At 36.9% G+C, this 16,866-nt stretch overlaps 1 protein-coding gene across 2 annotated transcripts in view; it reads left to right on the top strand.

Annotated features, from left to right (window-relative positions):
• The first annotated feature begins 6,015 nt into the window (after nt 1-6,015).
• The window catches only part of spon1a (spondin 1a), a 109,966-nt gene continuing 99,115 nt past the window's right edge, over nt 6,016-16,866 (top strand). For both annotated transcript variants that reach the window (XM_057840026.1, XM_057840027.1), the window contains exons 1-2: nt 6,016-6,475; nt 10,306-10,412. In XM_057840026.1, coding sequence (XP_057696009.1) covers nt 6,244-6,475; nt 10,306-10,412 — 339 coding nt within the window. In that variant the 5' untranslated portion in view covers nt 6,016-6,243. The remainder of the gene's footprint in view (nt 6,476-10,305; nt 10,413-16,866) is intronic.

A 16,866-nucleotide genomic window follows, 5' to 3' on the forward strand; every position in this document is an offset into this window, starting at 1 on the left:
TGACATGAATTCTGTTTAAGGCCGTCCATCAATCCATCAATAGATCTCAATGGGAACAACCAGTAGTAGTAACTTGTGTAAAGATTAAGCAATGTTTCCAAACACTCCATTTTCTTACCTTTCTCGCTAGAAGAAGATTAAGTGAAGAATGAGATTTAGGGAACATTGATTCAATTTTGACAATTGACAATTTAAACGTTTATTTCGAATACCTAATACATAGGTACCAACAAACGGCGACAATAATGAAAAAAAAAAAAAAAGAAAAACAAAATATGAGTATTCGAAAAGGAGTGAGAAGAAGTAAAAACTTATTTACTCCCACCCCTTGTCCTTAAGTGCTGACATATCAGTTCCATTCCTTACATTTAAATATACTGGACTGTCTCAGAAAATTAGAATACACAATATTCTAATTTTTTGAGACAGTCCTGTGTATATATACAGGACTGTCTCAGGAAATTAGAATACACAATATTCTAATTTCCTGACTGTCTCAGGAAATTAGAATACACAATATTCCAATTTCCTGAGACAGTCCTGTATATAAACACAGGACTGTCTCAAAAAATTAGAATATTGTGTATTCTAATTTTCTGAGACAGTCCAGTATACATTCTTGTTTAACACATATACAATCTCACCATATAACCCTGCATATTACCAATATACAAATGTTGCAAAAGCCCAGTCCATTAATCAACCCAGAAAACATAAATAAATGAAGAAATGAAGAAATGACCACAATGTCCCATATCCCCATAACCACAACACCCTAGTTGTTATCCATATCTCCCTCATCCTTATATTTTATGAAAATCATATCTTTATACCGTTTCTTAAATTGTCCAATATTTATACATTGTTTTAAATCCACAAGAAATTTCGTCAGTAGTCTCACCCCACATACTGATATGCAAAAACTTTTCCTTGTCGTCCGAAATCTGGGTTCTTTGTGAAGTCCCAATATTCCCGTAAATTGTAACTTTTTTCGTAGTTTGTAAACAACTGCTCAATATTCTGAGATAATACATTTCTTATAGCTTTGAACATTATTTGTGCTGTTTGGTATTGTACGATATCTGAAAGCTTGAGCAATTTTGACTTATGAAATAGCGTGTGTATGATCCTGATAACCAGCTTTGTGTATGATCCATAATGCCTTTTTCTGCAGTACATTTACTGAATATAGCGAAGTTTTGAAATTATTGCCCCATACTTCGGCACTGTATTGCAAGTAAGGAGAGACTAGTGAACCATATAGAGTGTGGAGCTATTTGGAATCTAATACCCACTTTGCTTTATTTATTATTGCAATATTCTGCAAAATTTTGCCCTGTATGTGTTCGATATGTTATTTCCAGTTAAGTTTTTCATCAATAATTACCCCCAAAAACCTGATTTCATGTACTCTCTCAATTTCTATCCCATCTACTATTATCTTCAACTGTGCATCGTTTTTACAGTTCCCAAATAATATTATTTTTGTCTTCTCTAAATTTAATGATAATTTATTATTACTAAACCATATTTTTAATGTGTTCATTTCTGCTGTTATTTCCCCCTGCAATTGTAATATGTTATCTCCTGAATGAAAAATATTTGTGTCATCAGCAAACAGCACAAACTGCAGGAGCATGGAAACCTTGCACATATCATTTATATACAAAAGAAAGAATTTGGGGCCCAATACTGACCCCTGTGGGACACCACACACAACATCCAAACATGAGGAGGAATTATTACCTAATTTGACAAACTGCTGCCTCCCCCTAAAATAACTTTTTACCCATTCAAGCACTATTCCTCTAATGCCATATCGTTGGACTTTATTAAATAATATCTCATGATTAATTGTATCAAATGCCTTCTTCAGGTCTATAAATACTCCAGCAGCATATTTCTTATGATCTATAGCATTTGTTATTGATTCTATTGCTTCTATTATTGCCAGAGTTGTTGACCTGTTTGACCTAAACCCATACTGATTTTCAGCAAGGATGTTGTGTTTTTCTAGGAATGAGTCCAATCTATTGTTGAAAAGTTTTTCAAATATTTTTGAAAATTGAGGTAATAGAGATATAGGTCTACAATTCGTAAAGGAATGCTTGTTCCCAGTTTTGAATATTGGTATTACCTTGTCTATCTTCATTTTATATGGAAGCTTACCAGTCTGAAACGACAAATTACATATGTATGTTAATGGTTTAGAAATGGCCTCAATCATCTTTTTCACTAATGACATATCAATGTCATTGTAGTCTGTAGATGTTTTATTCTTACATTTTAAAACAATGTCCACTAGTTCCTGCTGTCACAGGTTTGAGAAAGAGAGAACAAGGATTTCTTTCAGATAAATATTCTTCATAATTTCCGGTATCAGGTATATTTTGTGCTAGTTTAGGACCCACATTTACAAAAAAATTATTCATTTTATTAGCAACTTCATCCATGTTGTACTTTTCTACATCCTCATCAGTAAAATATTTCGGCAGACTGTTGTACATATTACTATTTCCTATGATATGTTTTAGTATCTTCCATGTCTCTTTCATATTATGTTTATTATCCTCTAATATGCGTGCATAATAATCTCTCTTAGTAGCTCTCATAATATTAGTCAACTTATTTTTATATTTCTTGTATTTCTGTTCAGACTCTGTAGTCCTCTCTGTAAAGATAATTTTTCTTTTTGCATGCATTTTTTAATTCTGTTGACATCCATGGGCAAGTACCATAGGCATGTTTTTTTATTGTATTCCTTAATTGGGCAATGTTTTTCATATAATAACATAAATACTGTATTTCTAGGAATTTATTATATGCTTGGTTAACTTTGTTGCCGTTATATCTGTTTGCCCAGTTTTGATCCATCAATTCATTTCTCAACAAATTTAAGGATTCCTCTTTCTTCACTCGTCTGCGTTCTGTTCTTTTCTCCTTTTTCCTTCCAAGTTTTATATTGTTTATTGTAAAGACTGGGAGATGATCACATATTATTTATCAATAATCCACTAATTGCTTTATCATCAATATTGTTTGTGAAAATATTGTCAATAAGCGTAGCAGATGTCGATGTAATTCTACTTGGCCTAGTGATTCTTGGGAAAAAACTCATGCTGTCCATTGTTTCGATGAAGTCAGTTGTAGGTTTATGACTATTGGAATTTAAGAGATCAATGTTCAAATCTGCACTTATAAAAAACATTTTGCTGCCTATATTTGAAAACATCCTTTCAATCCATTCACTGAAAGCAGCAATATTTGAGTCTGGTGTCCTGTATATACAGCTAACAATAATATTTATTGAATTCTTACATATTTCAATAGATAAGCATTCAAGAGCATTATCCACCACAGTTGTCATTTGTTCAATAACTTTGAAGTCTGAGGCTTCATCAATGTACATAGCCACTCCTCCACCACCTTTGTTTTTTCTGTTTTCATATACAGTATGAATTCATATCCCTCCATTCGAAAGTCTGTTCCTTTTTCAGTATTCATCCATTTTTCTGAAATTGCAATAATATCAAAATGTTCTGTAAAAGTATTCAAATAGTCCTTAATTTTCTTGAAATTTGCATACAAGCTTCTACTGTTAAAATGAATAATTGATAACTTTGCCATATGTTTAATGACCTTATTATATTGTTCATCTGTATAATAGCAGCAGTTTTTGTCAATGGAAGAGAAAAAATTACTGTCCGGATCTATGTCCTGTTCTAAATCCAAATTGTGGTGATCAATGTACTCAAAACTTTTCCGTTTTTGTTCCCCGCTGTCTCGTATTATCTGTGTTAGTTGGTTCCTATCCCCCGATCCACAATAAGTTCTAGCCAATCATGAAGTCATGGTTGTGTTACGTTTTAGAGCTGCAACGATTAATCGATTAACTCGAGTATTCGATTAGAAAAAAATATTCGAATTAAATTTTGCTGATTTGAGTATTCGTTTAATTAAAGTGACGTTGTAATGGTTTATTTTGAAAGTGTTTGCATTTAGTTTTATTGATTTGGGTGGATACACTGCCTTCTATTCATCCTCAATTCACATGGCTGAATCCAGGTGCTCCCTGTTATGACCAACATAAGCAACATTTTGTTTGAGGAAATTTTTTTAATGCATTCGTAATTTAGTTTATAGGTATATTTAGACTATTTTTGTGGGAATATGTGTCTGAACCATTTGTTAAGAGCATTGTAAAAAAGTTAGCATTTTATAGCATTTGAACTAGCGGCTTTTGTGATGTAAGTTAGCCAATTGTTCTTTTGTTGTACATAGAAACTCATTTATTTATTTATTTGTATACCGTTTGAGGCTCAGCTCAGTTAATTTAACATTTCATGTTTCCTATCCGATTACTCGATTATTCGAACTAATGGTTTATCGATTAATCGACTACTAAAATAATCGATAGCTGCAGCCCTATTACGTTTGCTACCTCCGTATCCAGTCCAGTCTTGATCCGCTCCATCCTATGTTGACACTGCAATCCGTTAATATTTCTCCAGTTCAGTGATAGTTCGTATGCAGATTACTCTTGCTTCTTTGGGCATCCCGTTTTTATATATACTTTGCAACTTGAAGTCCACGTGTTTTGTATTTTCCTCTGTTTTTTAAGTTGTCGCGATTTTCCAGGCTATTTGCAGTCGCCGTGGTCACTTGTCCCAAATCTTGTTGCAGCTGATATGCTGTAACCCAGGAAATGCTTATGTAGAATATGGAGGTTTATATTTGGTGGAATCCCTGAAAGAGCAAGCTGCATTCCTGGAGAAAGTTTAGGGGAAAGCAACAGGATCATCTCCATCCCATTTCCACAAATTCCAAAACACTGGATCGGTAGCCATTGAACTGATAGAGGGCATGGTACACACGCCCACTAGATGACCTCCTCCCTCAAACAGGAGCAACTTGCACACAAAGACTGTGAAGTCAAAGCAACATTATGGAATTTCAGAGCTGGCACACAAAGAATTGCTTCTCTGCTAACAGCCACCAGTTTGTAATCAAATATGCCCCCCCCCCACACACACACACACACACAAAGTGGTGTCCTTGATTTCAGAGGATACCCAGATAGCTGACAGACATTGAATAAATGTTGATTTTCCATCAAAATTATCAGTATGGTTGACATTTAAAATTTTGACAATAAACAATGTTGAATCAACATTACAAATACCAATGACACCTGACAGTGACGTTGAAACAACATTGTTCTGTCCCGTTGGTGGCAAAGTTTGCAGCGAAGCTCAGCAGACTAAGGAGGAGGCATACGTTTGAAATAACTTTACTGAGCGTTAATGAAGTTTTCTATTGTTGTGATTCAATTAAAAGTAATTTGTAACCTAGCAAATATTTTCTTTGTATTATTTATTCATTATTAAAATATTTATTTAATATATATATATATATATATATATATATATATATATATATATATATATATATATATATATATATATATATATATATATATATATATATATATATATATATTTCAATCGTTCATGTATATTTTATTAGTCAGCCTAGCTGTTTCTTCTGTCTGTATACAAAGCATTGATTGAGCATTGTTCCAATATTGTTAATAATTGAAATGACATTTAGGTTTTGTAAGGATTTAAACGATGGAACATTAATCGAGGGTGCAAAAGTGATGACAAATCAACGTCAGGCGTCAGCGTTGATTCAATGATAGAAGATTGACAGTGGAATGTTGATTCAACATCATTTCAACGTCTGTCTGCTATCTGGGTATAGTGTCATGAGCAAATGGTAATTACTACAGTGTATGGGCAATAAAGGTTCATATCTAATTACCCTTGCAAGCTTTTATAATAGTTTATGATTACTTTGGGTGCCTGTTTGTGTGCGCGCACCTTCTGTGTGTGGCATTCACGAACACACAGAGTTCAGCATGTCAAACGCATTGCCTCCTTTCTGGGAATGTTTGTCTTTGCTAGTTGGTCAACAGGACGTGCTGTGACCCTGGAGACAGACGCGCAACGCTCATTCCATGCTCGTCCATTTTCACGGACCCCCTCTTATTCTCGTTCCACTCTCGCCAGACGCCTCCAGTGTGCGTGTCGTCCTCGGAGAGTGCACATCGTCGCACCTCATCCGATTCTTGCGTTTTCCCGCACACCAAACATGGATGCAGCTTCCTAGCAGACAACATTTTGGAGTAAAACAGGTCTTTGTTGGAAGTTTGTTTTCCTCTGCAAGTTCCCGAGCGTCAGGATGTCGTCGCGCAAGCTGGAGCCACGCGTCATGCTCATTCTGTGCCTTATCTCCACGGCGGCGTGCAACACTTCCATGTCCACCGAGGAGCCTTCTGACACGGGCGCCAAGTCGGACGGCTACTGCAGCCGCATCCTGCGGGCTCAGAGCGCCCGGAGGGACGGCAACAGTGAGTTCAGGCTGCGCGTGGAAGGAGACCCCGAGAGCTACCAGCCAGGGAGCACCTACAGAGGTTAGCGTGCGTACTCACGGTTAACATTTACAATACTATATAATGCAAGGTTGCAATATGTTGCAAGTGGTTTTACTAAACGTAACATTGAAGATTACATCAAATATTACGATTTTCAAAACAAGCACAAAAAAGAACAAACACATGAGATCAATTGAAAAAAAAAATATTAAGAAAGTATTAAAATTCAAGAGTTAATAAAATCAACACTTGATCTGGTTGCGGCATTGTTTGTTATTGCTATCATTTAATGAAACATTATTTACAAAACAAATCTACACATGTTTTGGAATATGTTTATTCATGCCCCTGTATTTATTAGTCTTGGAAGGTGAACTTGCCAGTCTAAAGCAGCTACTTGGCTTTTTTGGTCAGTAAGTCAAGAGAAGAGCCAGTTGGCGAAATGGCATTTAGCTAATAGTCCACTTCAGCTGTAAGCATTAGCTTTTGTTTAGTAAATAAGCAATTTCTTTTAAATACTGATTGCTTGCAACTTCACCCAGTCCTTTCTTTCCAGTCTCGTCGTTGGGCGCTCGTAGTCGCTATATTAAACTATGTTGAAAATAGCAGCCATCAAGTAATCCCTTAGATTGAGGAATTCATTCAACAAAGGAGGCTAATTGTAGCCATTAGAGCCGTCACCTCGGAATGCGTACGCCAAATGACTCTGGCTAGAGTCTAAGCATAGCTAACTAGCTAGCCAAATAAATAAATAAATAAATAAATAAATAAATAAATAAATAAATAAATAAATAAATAAATAAATAAAATCCCAGACTTTCCATTGATAAATTTCCCCCAAATTGTGACAATAGACTTGCATTTTCCAGTGCCTTGCTCAAGGCAGTCCTTGGAAGTAAATCTACCTTTCTCCAGAAGTTTTAAACTCCCATTTTTTTATGCAATATTCAGGCATACCCATACTTCCCAATTCTACTTTCCAACCTAATGAAATTGTACACATCGTGTTTGGAACTGACAATTTTTTGGACATGAAAAAATCTAATCCTCATGCCTTCATTGCTCTGTGGCCCTCAAATTCCATTTGAAAATGTTAACTCATTGGTTGTCCTATAGGCGTCCAATCAATTTGAACTGGGAGGGCTGAAAGTTAGGGTTGTCAAAACCATCGAAAAACATGAAAGTATCGATACCAGGGGCATTACCGGGTGGGGGTGGGGGGGGTGTTCGCTGCCCACACATGGACACGCTCTGCCCACCCAAAGAAAACTGGATGTAGTACTAACGGCAGTCTCGGCACCGCGTATGGTATCCCACTCATATAGTACTGATGTGTTCTAAGTTTTAACCTTTGCATTGTTACTTCCTCTTTCACCTTAAAAAGAAAAAAAAAAAAGAAAGAAAAAAGAAATGTTGGTTTTGTTCCTAAGGGGCGCTACACACATTTAGATATGTTTTTTTTTTTCTTACATTTTATCAAAGTTCTCATCAGTGTTCACCCGGCTGTTGGGTTTGGTGAGTTTTGAAGCATTCTGAGGGGGTCAAAGTGGGCTTAAAGCGTCGGCGGGACAAAGAATGACTGCTAGGGGGCGCTACATAGTGTATTTGGAATTTGTCTTTACACAGTATCAAAGATTGCACCTGTCTTGATCTGCCTGCCGATTTTGGTGCATTTTGAAGCATTCTAAGGGGGTCAAATTGAGCTCAAAGGGGCTGCGGAACAAAGAATAACTATAATAATAATAAATAATAATAATAAAACCGAGGAACCACAATAGGGTACCTAAAAAAACATTGTCACCAGCATGTCCATACTGTTCAGTTATGGATGTGTTCTATCAAATCAAATCAAATCAAATCAAATCAAATCAAATCAAATCAAATCAAATCAAATCAACTTTTATTTTTTTAGACCAAATCAAAACAACATTTTTTTTTTTTTTTTGCCCCCTAAGGTAAGACTAATGCCCACCCACACCTGGCATCCTGGTAACACCACTGATCGATACTGATATGTTGTGTATGGATGTGATATTTATTTGCAAAAATCGATACTCAGCCCATTGAGACGCCGCTGCTGATTTAGTTATTTATTTGTTTTTGCACTACCAACGATCAGCAGAAAATTGTAGTCATGGGGGAAACTTGATTTTGCACTACTCTTGACAGTATTTGTAATGGAGGATATTCTTTGCATTTTCCTTGTTAAGGTTTTTTTTATTAGTATAAAAAGTAGTAATATTATTATTTATGTAGTATCAAAAATGGTATCGAATATTGAGTATTTTTTTGTAGTATTGCTATCGAGTTGAAAATGTTAGTATTGTGACGACAGTATTGGAAGTGAATGAACATATTTCAGTACCATTGACAGTGATTGATGTTCCATCTATATGAAAGGAGAGGGGCTGGCATCAAACGTCGTTCAAACGGGTTGGATGTATATTAGGCCTGCACAATACGTATATTATTTGCACAGCACCATCGCAATGTGCGCATGCGCAATAGTCTCATTGCAAGGCATCTGATTGTTTTTTGTTGTTGTTTATTTTTTTAAATATGCAAACCTTTGTTTTGCTTCAGAAAAATAGCAAGTGTGCAGAGACATAGCCTCCTGGATCCCTCTTATATACAACAATGCTCATCATTCACAGGTCAACACTCTTAGCCTGGATTAAACAGTATTACTTGAAAACAATTTAGTGAGTCAACCAAAGTCTTCCCAAACAGAGCTATTCAAGTCATCGGGTAAAAATTCTTGTAGTTTTGATATCGCAATAAATATCGCAATATTTTAAAACCCACCCCCCAAAAGTCACAATGTCAGTTTTTTCCAGTATCGTAGTTTAGTGCTGCAACGTTTAATCGATTAACTCGAGTAATTCGAACTCGAATAATTCGATTAGAAAAAAAATATTTGAATTAAATTTTGCTACTTTGAGTATTTCTTTGATTAAAGTGGCATGATGGTTTGTTTTGAAAAGGTTTGCATTTAGTTGTATTGATTTGGGTGGATACACTGCCTCTAGTAGCAACAGTGAATATGACTCATTTCTCATGGCTGAATCCAGCTGATCCCTGTTAAGAACAACATAAGCTAAGCTCATAATTTAGTTTATTGATATATTTAGCTGTTTTTTTGAGGGAATATGTGTTTAAAACATTTGTTAAGAGCATTGTAAAAAAAGTTAACATTTTATAGCATTTAAGCTAGCAGACTTTTGCTATTTAAGTTAGCCAATTGTTCTTTTGTTGGACTCATCCTCATTTATTAATTTATTTTTATACCGTTTAAGGCTCATCTAAGGTACTTTAATTTTTTCATGTTCCTTATCCGATTACTCGATTATTTGAACTAACTAGTTCATCAATTAATCGACTACAAAAATAATCGATAGCTGCAGCCCTAGTTCAGTCCTAATATATATCGCCATCAATGGCAGCGGATATCAAAATATATCAACTGCCAAATCTAACTCAATTTTTTTTTCAAACAAAAAGGAAAATGCTCAACAAATCTCATAAATGCATTCTACAGATAAGGGGTTTAGCCATGTTGGTTCATTTGCGCCATTGCAGGCTTCACACTTTAACTTCACATTATATAATAAAATACACTGATATGATTGTTTTGGTTTATTTGATTATGTTGTTGTCTCTATATCATATTTCATGTAAAGCATCATCTTCAATCTCTCCCCTGGAAGTCTAAAACATATTGTAATTGCACGCTGCTCCCTCTGGAAAAGATAAGAATGTCAGCACCGTGCAGTTGGATTATGTTCAGACGATTGTAGAATTTCAATAAATGTTTATCTCAATTTCTTGTCATCTAATGTGTTTTGCTACTGTGGTTTACCTCCATCCAGTGACTCTTTTTGCGACCAACCCCTCTTACTTCAGAGGCTTTACCCTCATTGCCTTGAAAGAGGGTGCAGAAGGCGACAAGGAGGAGGACTATATTGGAAATTACCAGGTGAGCCAACGTAATCAGAAAAATTCCCATTAGTATAGACACTTAAACATTTCAAACTTGTCTAACAAGGTGAATGTTTCACCCGGTCCTGCTTTCCTAGGATGTTGTTATGGTTGTATAAACAAGCGGAACCTATAGTGCTACTCTTGTGTGTGGTTTACTGTACACTCAAAGGAACTGGTGGAGTTTGGAGGCCAATTAGCATTTTATAGAGCCACATCCAGCCTGAGGAAGAAGGGGTAAGGAAGAAAAGTGTAGGGCTGACAGAGACAGCGGGGTGCTGTTTCACACACCTGACAACGGAGAAGGGGGTGAACAAATCTTTGTAGTTCTAATGCAGTGGAAGCAGCAGAATATTGGTTGATGGTCCGAGAAATGATGGTCCTGGAATATGCCCTAGTGAGTTTTATCATCTGGCTTCATTATACATTTCAATGTGTACGCTTAAAGTGATATAGTGTATATGACTACCACTATGCTTCATTAAGTACACTTGTACACTTTAATGAAATGTAAGCGCTATTGAAACACTTATGGAAAGAGTTTTGAATGACGATAAATGAAAGATGTAACGCACCACTGCAACCCTTAAATTATTAATAAACATTAGACAGGCTGGTGTACCTAATGAAGTGGCCAGTGAGTGTGGAACATGAAGCATATCCAGGGATTTGAAAAGATTGAACACATGGAACTGCTTTTAAGTATATCAAAGCTGCCAGGGTCTTTGTAATCTCAGTTAAGAACATAATTTGAAACAACCCGATGTTTGGGCGCTGAGCATGAAATCATTATTTTGTTAGGGAGGACAAATTTAGCAACATATTTTGAAATTCCTTTTTTTTGATTTATTGAATCTGCAGGCTGATTTGCTGTGTGCAGTGACCACATGTACCATAGTTACACTGCTTTGCAGTGGCACTCACTGTGAACTTGGACCTCAAAATTCTCAAGACATAAAATGTTGAATATTCTATTTTTGTCCTGCATAATCCTCACATCAGGCTGCGGACATTCTCTTTATTCTCTTACATCCAGGGCTGGAGTTGTTGCTTGACGTGAGAGGATGCTAAAGCAGCATACTGTAGTAGGCCTCTGCATTGATAGGTACAGAGGAACAGGCGGTGGCCCAAAGGGTACAAAATAAAATTGTGATTGCAAGCATTAAAAAAAAGCTGTGATGAGTCAGTGAGTTTCTGAAAGTATGTTTCACATTTCACTTTGACTTGTTCAATAGTTCTGTGTCTAACAATGACCAATGTTCATTAGTTTTCTTCTCTTAAAATATCTTTTCAAACAGTACTTTTCGAACATTAATTTTCAAGTTTTTACCTTGCAAACAGAAATAAACGTACTTTGGTGGGAAATAAGTTACAAGTTTTGTCACATGGAACAACGGTCATCCAATTTTTATGCTTAGACTTGCGAGCAAAAATTCAAAGAATGGATTATGAACAGTAAACTCAAATGAACTCAATTCACAACGAGCAGTAGTTTTGTGAAATACAATTTTTTAAAAGCAGTTTCAAGCTGTTTATTGCCACCCCATTGAGGTTTATTGCCAAACTAAACATAAAAGATAGTTACATATTGTATATTTAAAAAATTATTATTGAACATTGCTTCGTCATGTAGGAAGACAATACAACACCCACATGTATATTCTCTTTCTCTATGCAAATATGACCAATATTACTGCAGTTTACTGCGTCACTTGCAAGGGTTGAGAAAATATTCTTCATTTAAGTATTCAGGACTGTACTATACTGCCTCCTGGTGGTAAAGTCACACACACATCAAAAGGATCACATTGAATTAATAATTAATCATTATCCACAAACTGAATATTTACAAATTATCTACAAATTTCTGCATTTTTCATTTTTTTAGTCGGGGGGGGGGGGGGGGGTTGCTAGAATACATTAATGGCAATATAGTACCAAGAAATTTTATTTTAGACACAAGTGTATATCTTGCTGATTGGTCAAACTGCCAAATACTGTATATGTGCAGGGTTAAGGTTACAAATCTTACATTCGTTGACTTGCCCTCGGCATCGGCATCCCACGCTGTGCCACTGCAGCAAATCATCTTGACTATTTGTCTTCTTACTGACATATTGTAATAGTTAAAAATAAACTTCTGTCAAAAATAAGTGTAGTTTATTCCTCTATTGTCACCATCTGATTTAATCTTTTGTTTTATGCCTTTTGTGAACCCCACGCACATCTCTTACCACTGCACACACATTTAATTCCTCCATTCTTTTTTTCCTATATGGGCAGGCAGACTTCCAGTCTAGGAGAAAACGGTCCAACACAAGATGCAATTTGACGCACAGCTCATTGGAAATCTCAGTATGCCCCATTGCGCCATCGTCTCAGGACAGCTCCTGACTTCATGAGAAGCACTTTTATCCAAGTCTCAGCTGCCACTGTGTGTGTTAAAGGGGCTAAACCTGTGGGCGGTATCTCACGGGACAATACTCGTGAAATGCGGTGGTGGGGGTGGATATGTCAGGTGGGGTGTGGGGGGGGGGGGCTGAAGAAAAGTCAGAGGTTGGCAACATTGCCTCGTGAGTCGTTAGCTACAAATGAGATAATGTGACATTCACATAATGGAATGTACTTAAAGCCAAACTTGCCACTACCACATGCACGTTGTGCCAATTTTCCCTGATTGAATTGTTCCATTCTCTGCTTTTATAACATTTGGCAGAAGGGAGGTTGTAAAAAAACAAAAGGGTCAAAGGTCCCCGTTTAGTGATTGGTTGCTTCTTCTAGTGTAGGCTCACTTTAATTGATACCCATGAGGCTTCTCTGATTTTAACATGTGCTGACATCTAGTCAGATCACCCGAGGATTCCTGTAAGAAAGCACGGATCTCTCGAAGGGTTGTAATCTGACAGTCCATAACCCCCCCCCCCCCCCACACACACACACACCCCACAAGCACGAGCAAACACACACATTCATATATTTCTCATATAAACAGGACTGATAAAAAGTTGACACTACATTCATTACTTTCAACTATTTTCCGCACCCCAGTGCTTTTAAGGATGTCAACAATACAAAGATTACAATCCTCCCCAAACGATTCTACCCTGTGTTGATTATCACTGTCTCCAGGAAGAGACCATTATACCCATATAAAAACCACTAATCGAAAATTCATGATGTGAAGAAGACCAATCCATTGCCCAAATTTCCATACATTCTTTAACTGATTTGTTTCAGTAATGTCTACTGCTAACACAACAGATAATAAACAAGTATAGTACGAACTGCAAAAGCCGGAGACTCGCTTTATTTAAAAGAAGGTTATGTTTCTCATACAGTTCCAATGGTTTTTCACCATGGAAAATTTAGGTGCATAGCAAGAAAAATATAAAATTGGAAGTGGTTGAGTTGAATGTGTAAGTGGAAGAACGAACAACGTACCCGACTTACGCGATTTAGACTTTACGACGCCTGAGTCTCGTTTTTTTTTTTTTTTTTCCCAATGTTGACAGGGACTCCCCTGTATATACAGTATTACTTTTAGGGGACATTTTTTTTTCAATTGGCTCATCCGAAGTTTGTTCAAATTGTCTTTTTTGTGTGACATTGGATTTAAATCCCGGAATGGCAGTCGTAAAATTGACGACATATGGCAAATGTCATATGTCAACAAGGAAATGTTGAGTTGTAAGTGTCCAGATTGTTAGATGATGCTGCGACTCCTAAATTGCATGACAAAAGAGTTTCTATGTTGTGATAATTTTCATTTCTGTCATTTTGACAAACGAAATTATATGTTGCAATAATTTTCATTTCTGGCATTTCCAAAATGTTTGCATGAGCGGGAAAGTTCTTGAGAGTTAGGTATGCCATTGGTGATATGGTATGTGCCAGGGATGGGACACATGACTCCTTCTTTTGTCTGGGTCCATGTTGACTTTCATAATAAATGCATAAAACTACAAACTTATAATTCTATATCTTATTCTCTATCAGTTTTGACATCAACCAGTATGATAATTAGAAATTAGGTTAACAGAGGAATTTTGTTCTATTTCTGTCGCTGTCACCTGTCACAACAAACTATCAGCCACGGATTTATTGATCGAGAAATCACCTGCAGGGACACTGGCTAAACCGGAAATTGACATCCACATGCCACACTTTGTCAACATGGAGGAGAGTAAACTTAGCAGTGTACGACCAGCACATACTTTATAATACCTCTCGGCTTGGATTGCGGGGCATTAATAAAAAAAGGAAAGTTGTTGGGGTTCAGAAAAGACAGAACATTTTAAAATGCCCTCCAAATTCATAGCTAATCAGAGACAAGCGATGACGCATGGGCAGAGGGCGGTGCATGTCACTTGCCGCTGTAGTCGCATCGCGCCACATGTGTTAGCCTGCAGCTAAACGCCGATGACATTCGTATTTTGGCATCGCTCATCGCCTCCCGTGTGTCCAGCTCCTGACCCGCTCCACATATCGCCCACCTCCACCTTCTTTTTTTTGGTTGTATTTTTCCTTGGCAAGCTCGTTACATTACCGTCAACTAGTGGATTTAACTGTGAAGGAGTTTTTCCAGCAACAACAACAACAACAAAACACCTGCAATGTTACTGGCCAAGCATTTGCGAGTAGATGAAAACTCGTACTGGCTCTAATTTTAGTCACAAAATGCGACCATTTGGTCGCAGTCTGGAGCCCTGCTGTTTTTCATGTTAAATACTATTACTTTTAAAACTCGTCCCATCTAGGATTTCTGATAGCGATATTGCACCGATCTCTCACCGAGTTTTTGGGAGATTTCACGCAATTGTAACTAAACAATAGTGCATCAAAATGAGGAAATTCAACAAAGAATCTTGACTTTGCAGGTCACTCACAAGAAATGTTCATTTTGTTGTAAGAATAAAACAGAAAAATCAACTGATATCACTTCCCGATACTCTATGTCAAGGGTCCTCAAATACAAATCTTGAAGGTCCACAACTTTTTTTTTTTCATACAAGCATGGGTCCATTTATTAATATCGGTCAAGTACAAGACAGGTCGAAGATTGTTTTCTTTTGACCAAACCAAAATTCCATAAATAAACACAACATGTTCTTGACTTAAAATGAAAATACAAAAAAACAAGCAAGTACATTGTTTAAACATGCACACTAAATAATTGACAATATCCGTCAATAAGGTGCAAACATAACAATTATTGACAGTAGCTTTAACTGTAAAACACTGCTCAATGAGAGAAATGGCATTTGGGGGTCACAAAGCTGTTTACTCTCATCATCAGCCAGTACTTTAGTGCGTCTTCTGGTTGATGAAATTTGTTTGATTTTTGTTGTCATCTCCTCCTTTCATTTTCCTTCGAACATTGCTGCCATCACTTCAGTCATGCACTCTTTTATTATTTTTCCATCAGAGAACGGCTTCCTTTGTTTGGCCAACACCCACGACATTCTGACTGAGCACTTTGTCATAGATTTAACAATAACCTTGCTTGACTCTTGATATGACTGCTTCAACCTGTTAAATCATTTCCTTCTCAATTCTAATATAGCAGGAAACATCTATTCAAAAGAGCTGTGCTCTGTAACATAATGGCATTTCACATTTTCACTTTTTATCAGAGCAACTATCTACATAGGTTTGACACTTGCAGTTGGTAAAATGGACGCATATTTGTTAGTTCATTCCTCATTGAAACAGCAATTTTTCATTGTCGACTTTTCTTCTCTTGGTCAACTTTGAGCATGACATTTTGTTACAGTCCGTCTTCTACTGGTGGCACGTAAACAATCATTGCAAAGTGCCTTGTGCGACACGTGTTTCACACTGCTGCGGTCCGTCCACTGTAGCGGCATGCAGGCTCTCTCAGCCAATCCGCGCATCCATGCACACTCGCTCAGCCAATCAGCGCATCTTTGTCATAGCGATGACAACAGAAGTGGGAACATGGAAGATATTGGACAAAATGAAACAGAATTTAACGATAGAATAGTGGCGCATAGCGATAGCTCGGCGACTCGTACACATAATATATAACATAAAATATGTTTTTTGAAAAGCGCCATTTGCTCTGGGTCCGCAGAGAGGTGTGCCGTGGTCCGGTCGTGGACTGCGGTCCGCTAATTGAGGACCAACATGTTGTTTATGTGGCTCCACTTGTCGGATGTCATAAGATTGTTCGGGTGTGACTTTTAGCACAACTAGATCACACTACGTGATGTCCTGTTGTGCCCACCCCCACCCACAATTTTGGTTTATTGTCAGGTTGGTCTCAAACAACATTAATAAGTCTTGAACTTAACTTTCCATTAGCTGGAGGAAGCCTGTCCATATTATCATTTCCACTCATTTTTATGATATTACCAATAAACGCAATGCTTTAGCAACTTATTTGCGCATTGCTGCCAACAGTTTGGCTTAAGTATGGAGTCAAAATTTGT

The sequence above is a fragment of the Corythoichthys intestinalis genome, chromosome 1, assembly GCF_030265065.1.
Source record: "Corythoichthys intestinalis isolate RoL2023-P3 chromosome 1, ASM3026506v1, whole genome shotgun sequence".
In the NCBI taxonomy this organism is placed as follows: Eukaryota; Metazoa; Chordata; class Actinopteri; order Syngnathiformes; family Syngnathidae; genus Corythoichthys; species Corythoichthys intestinalis.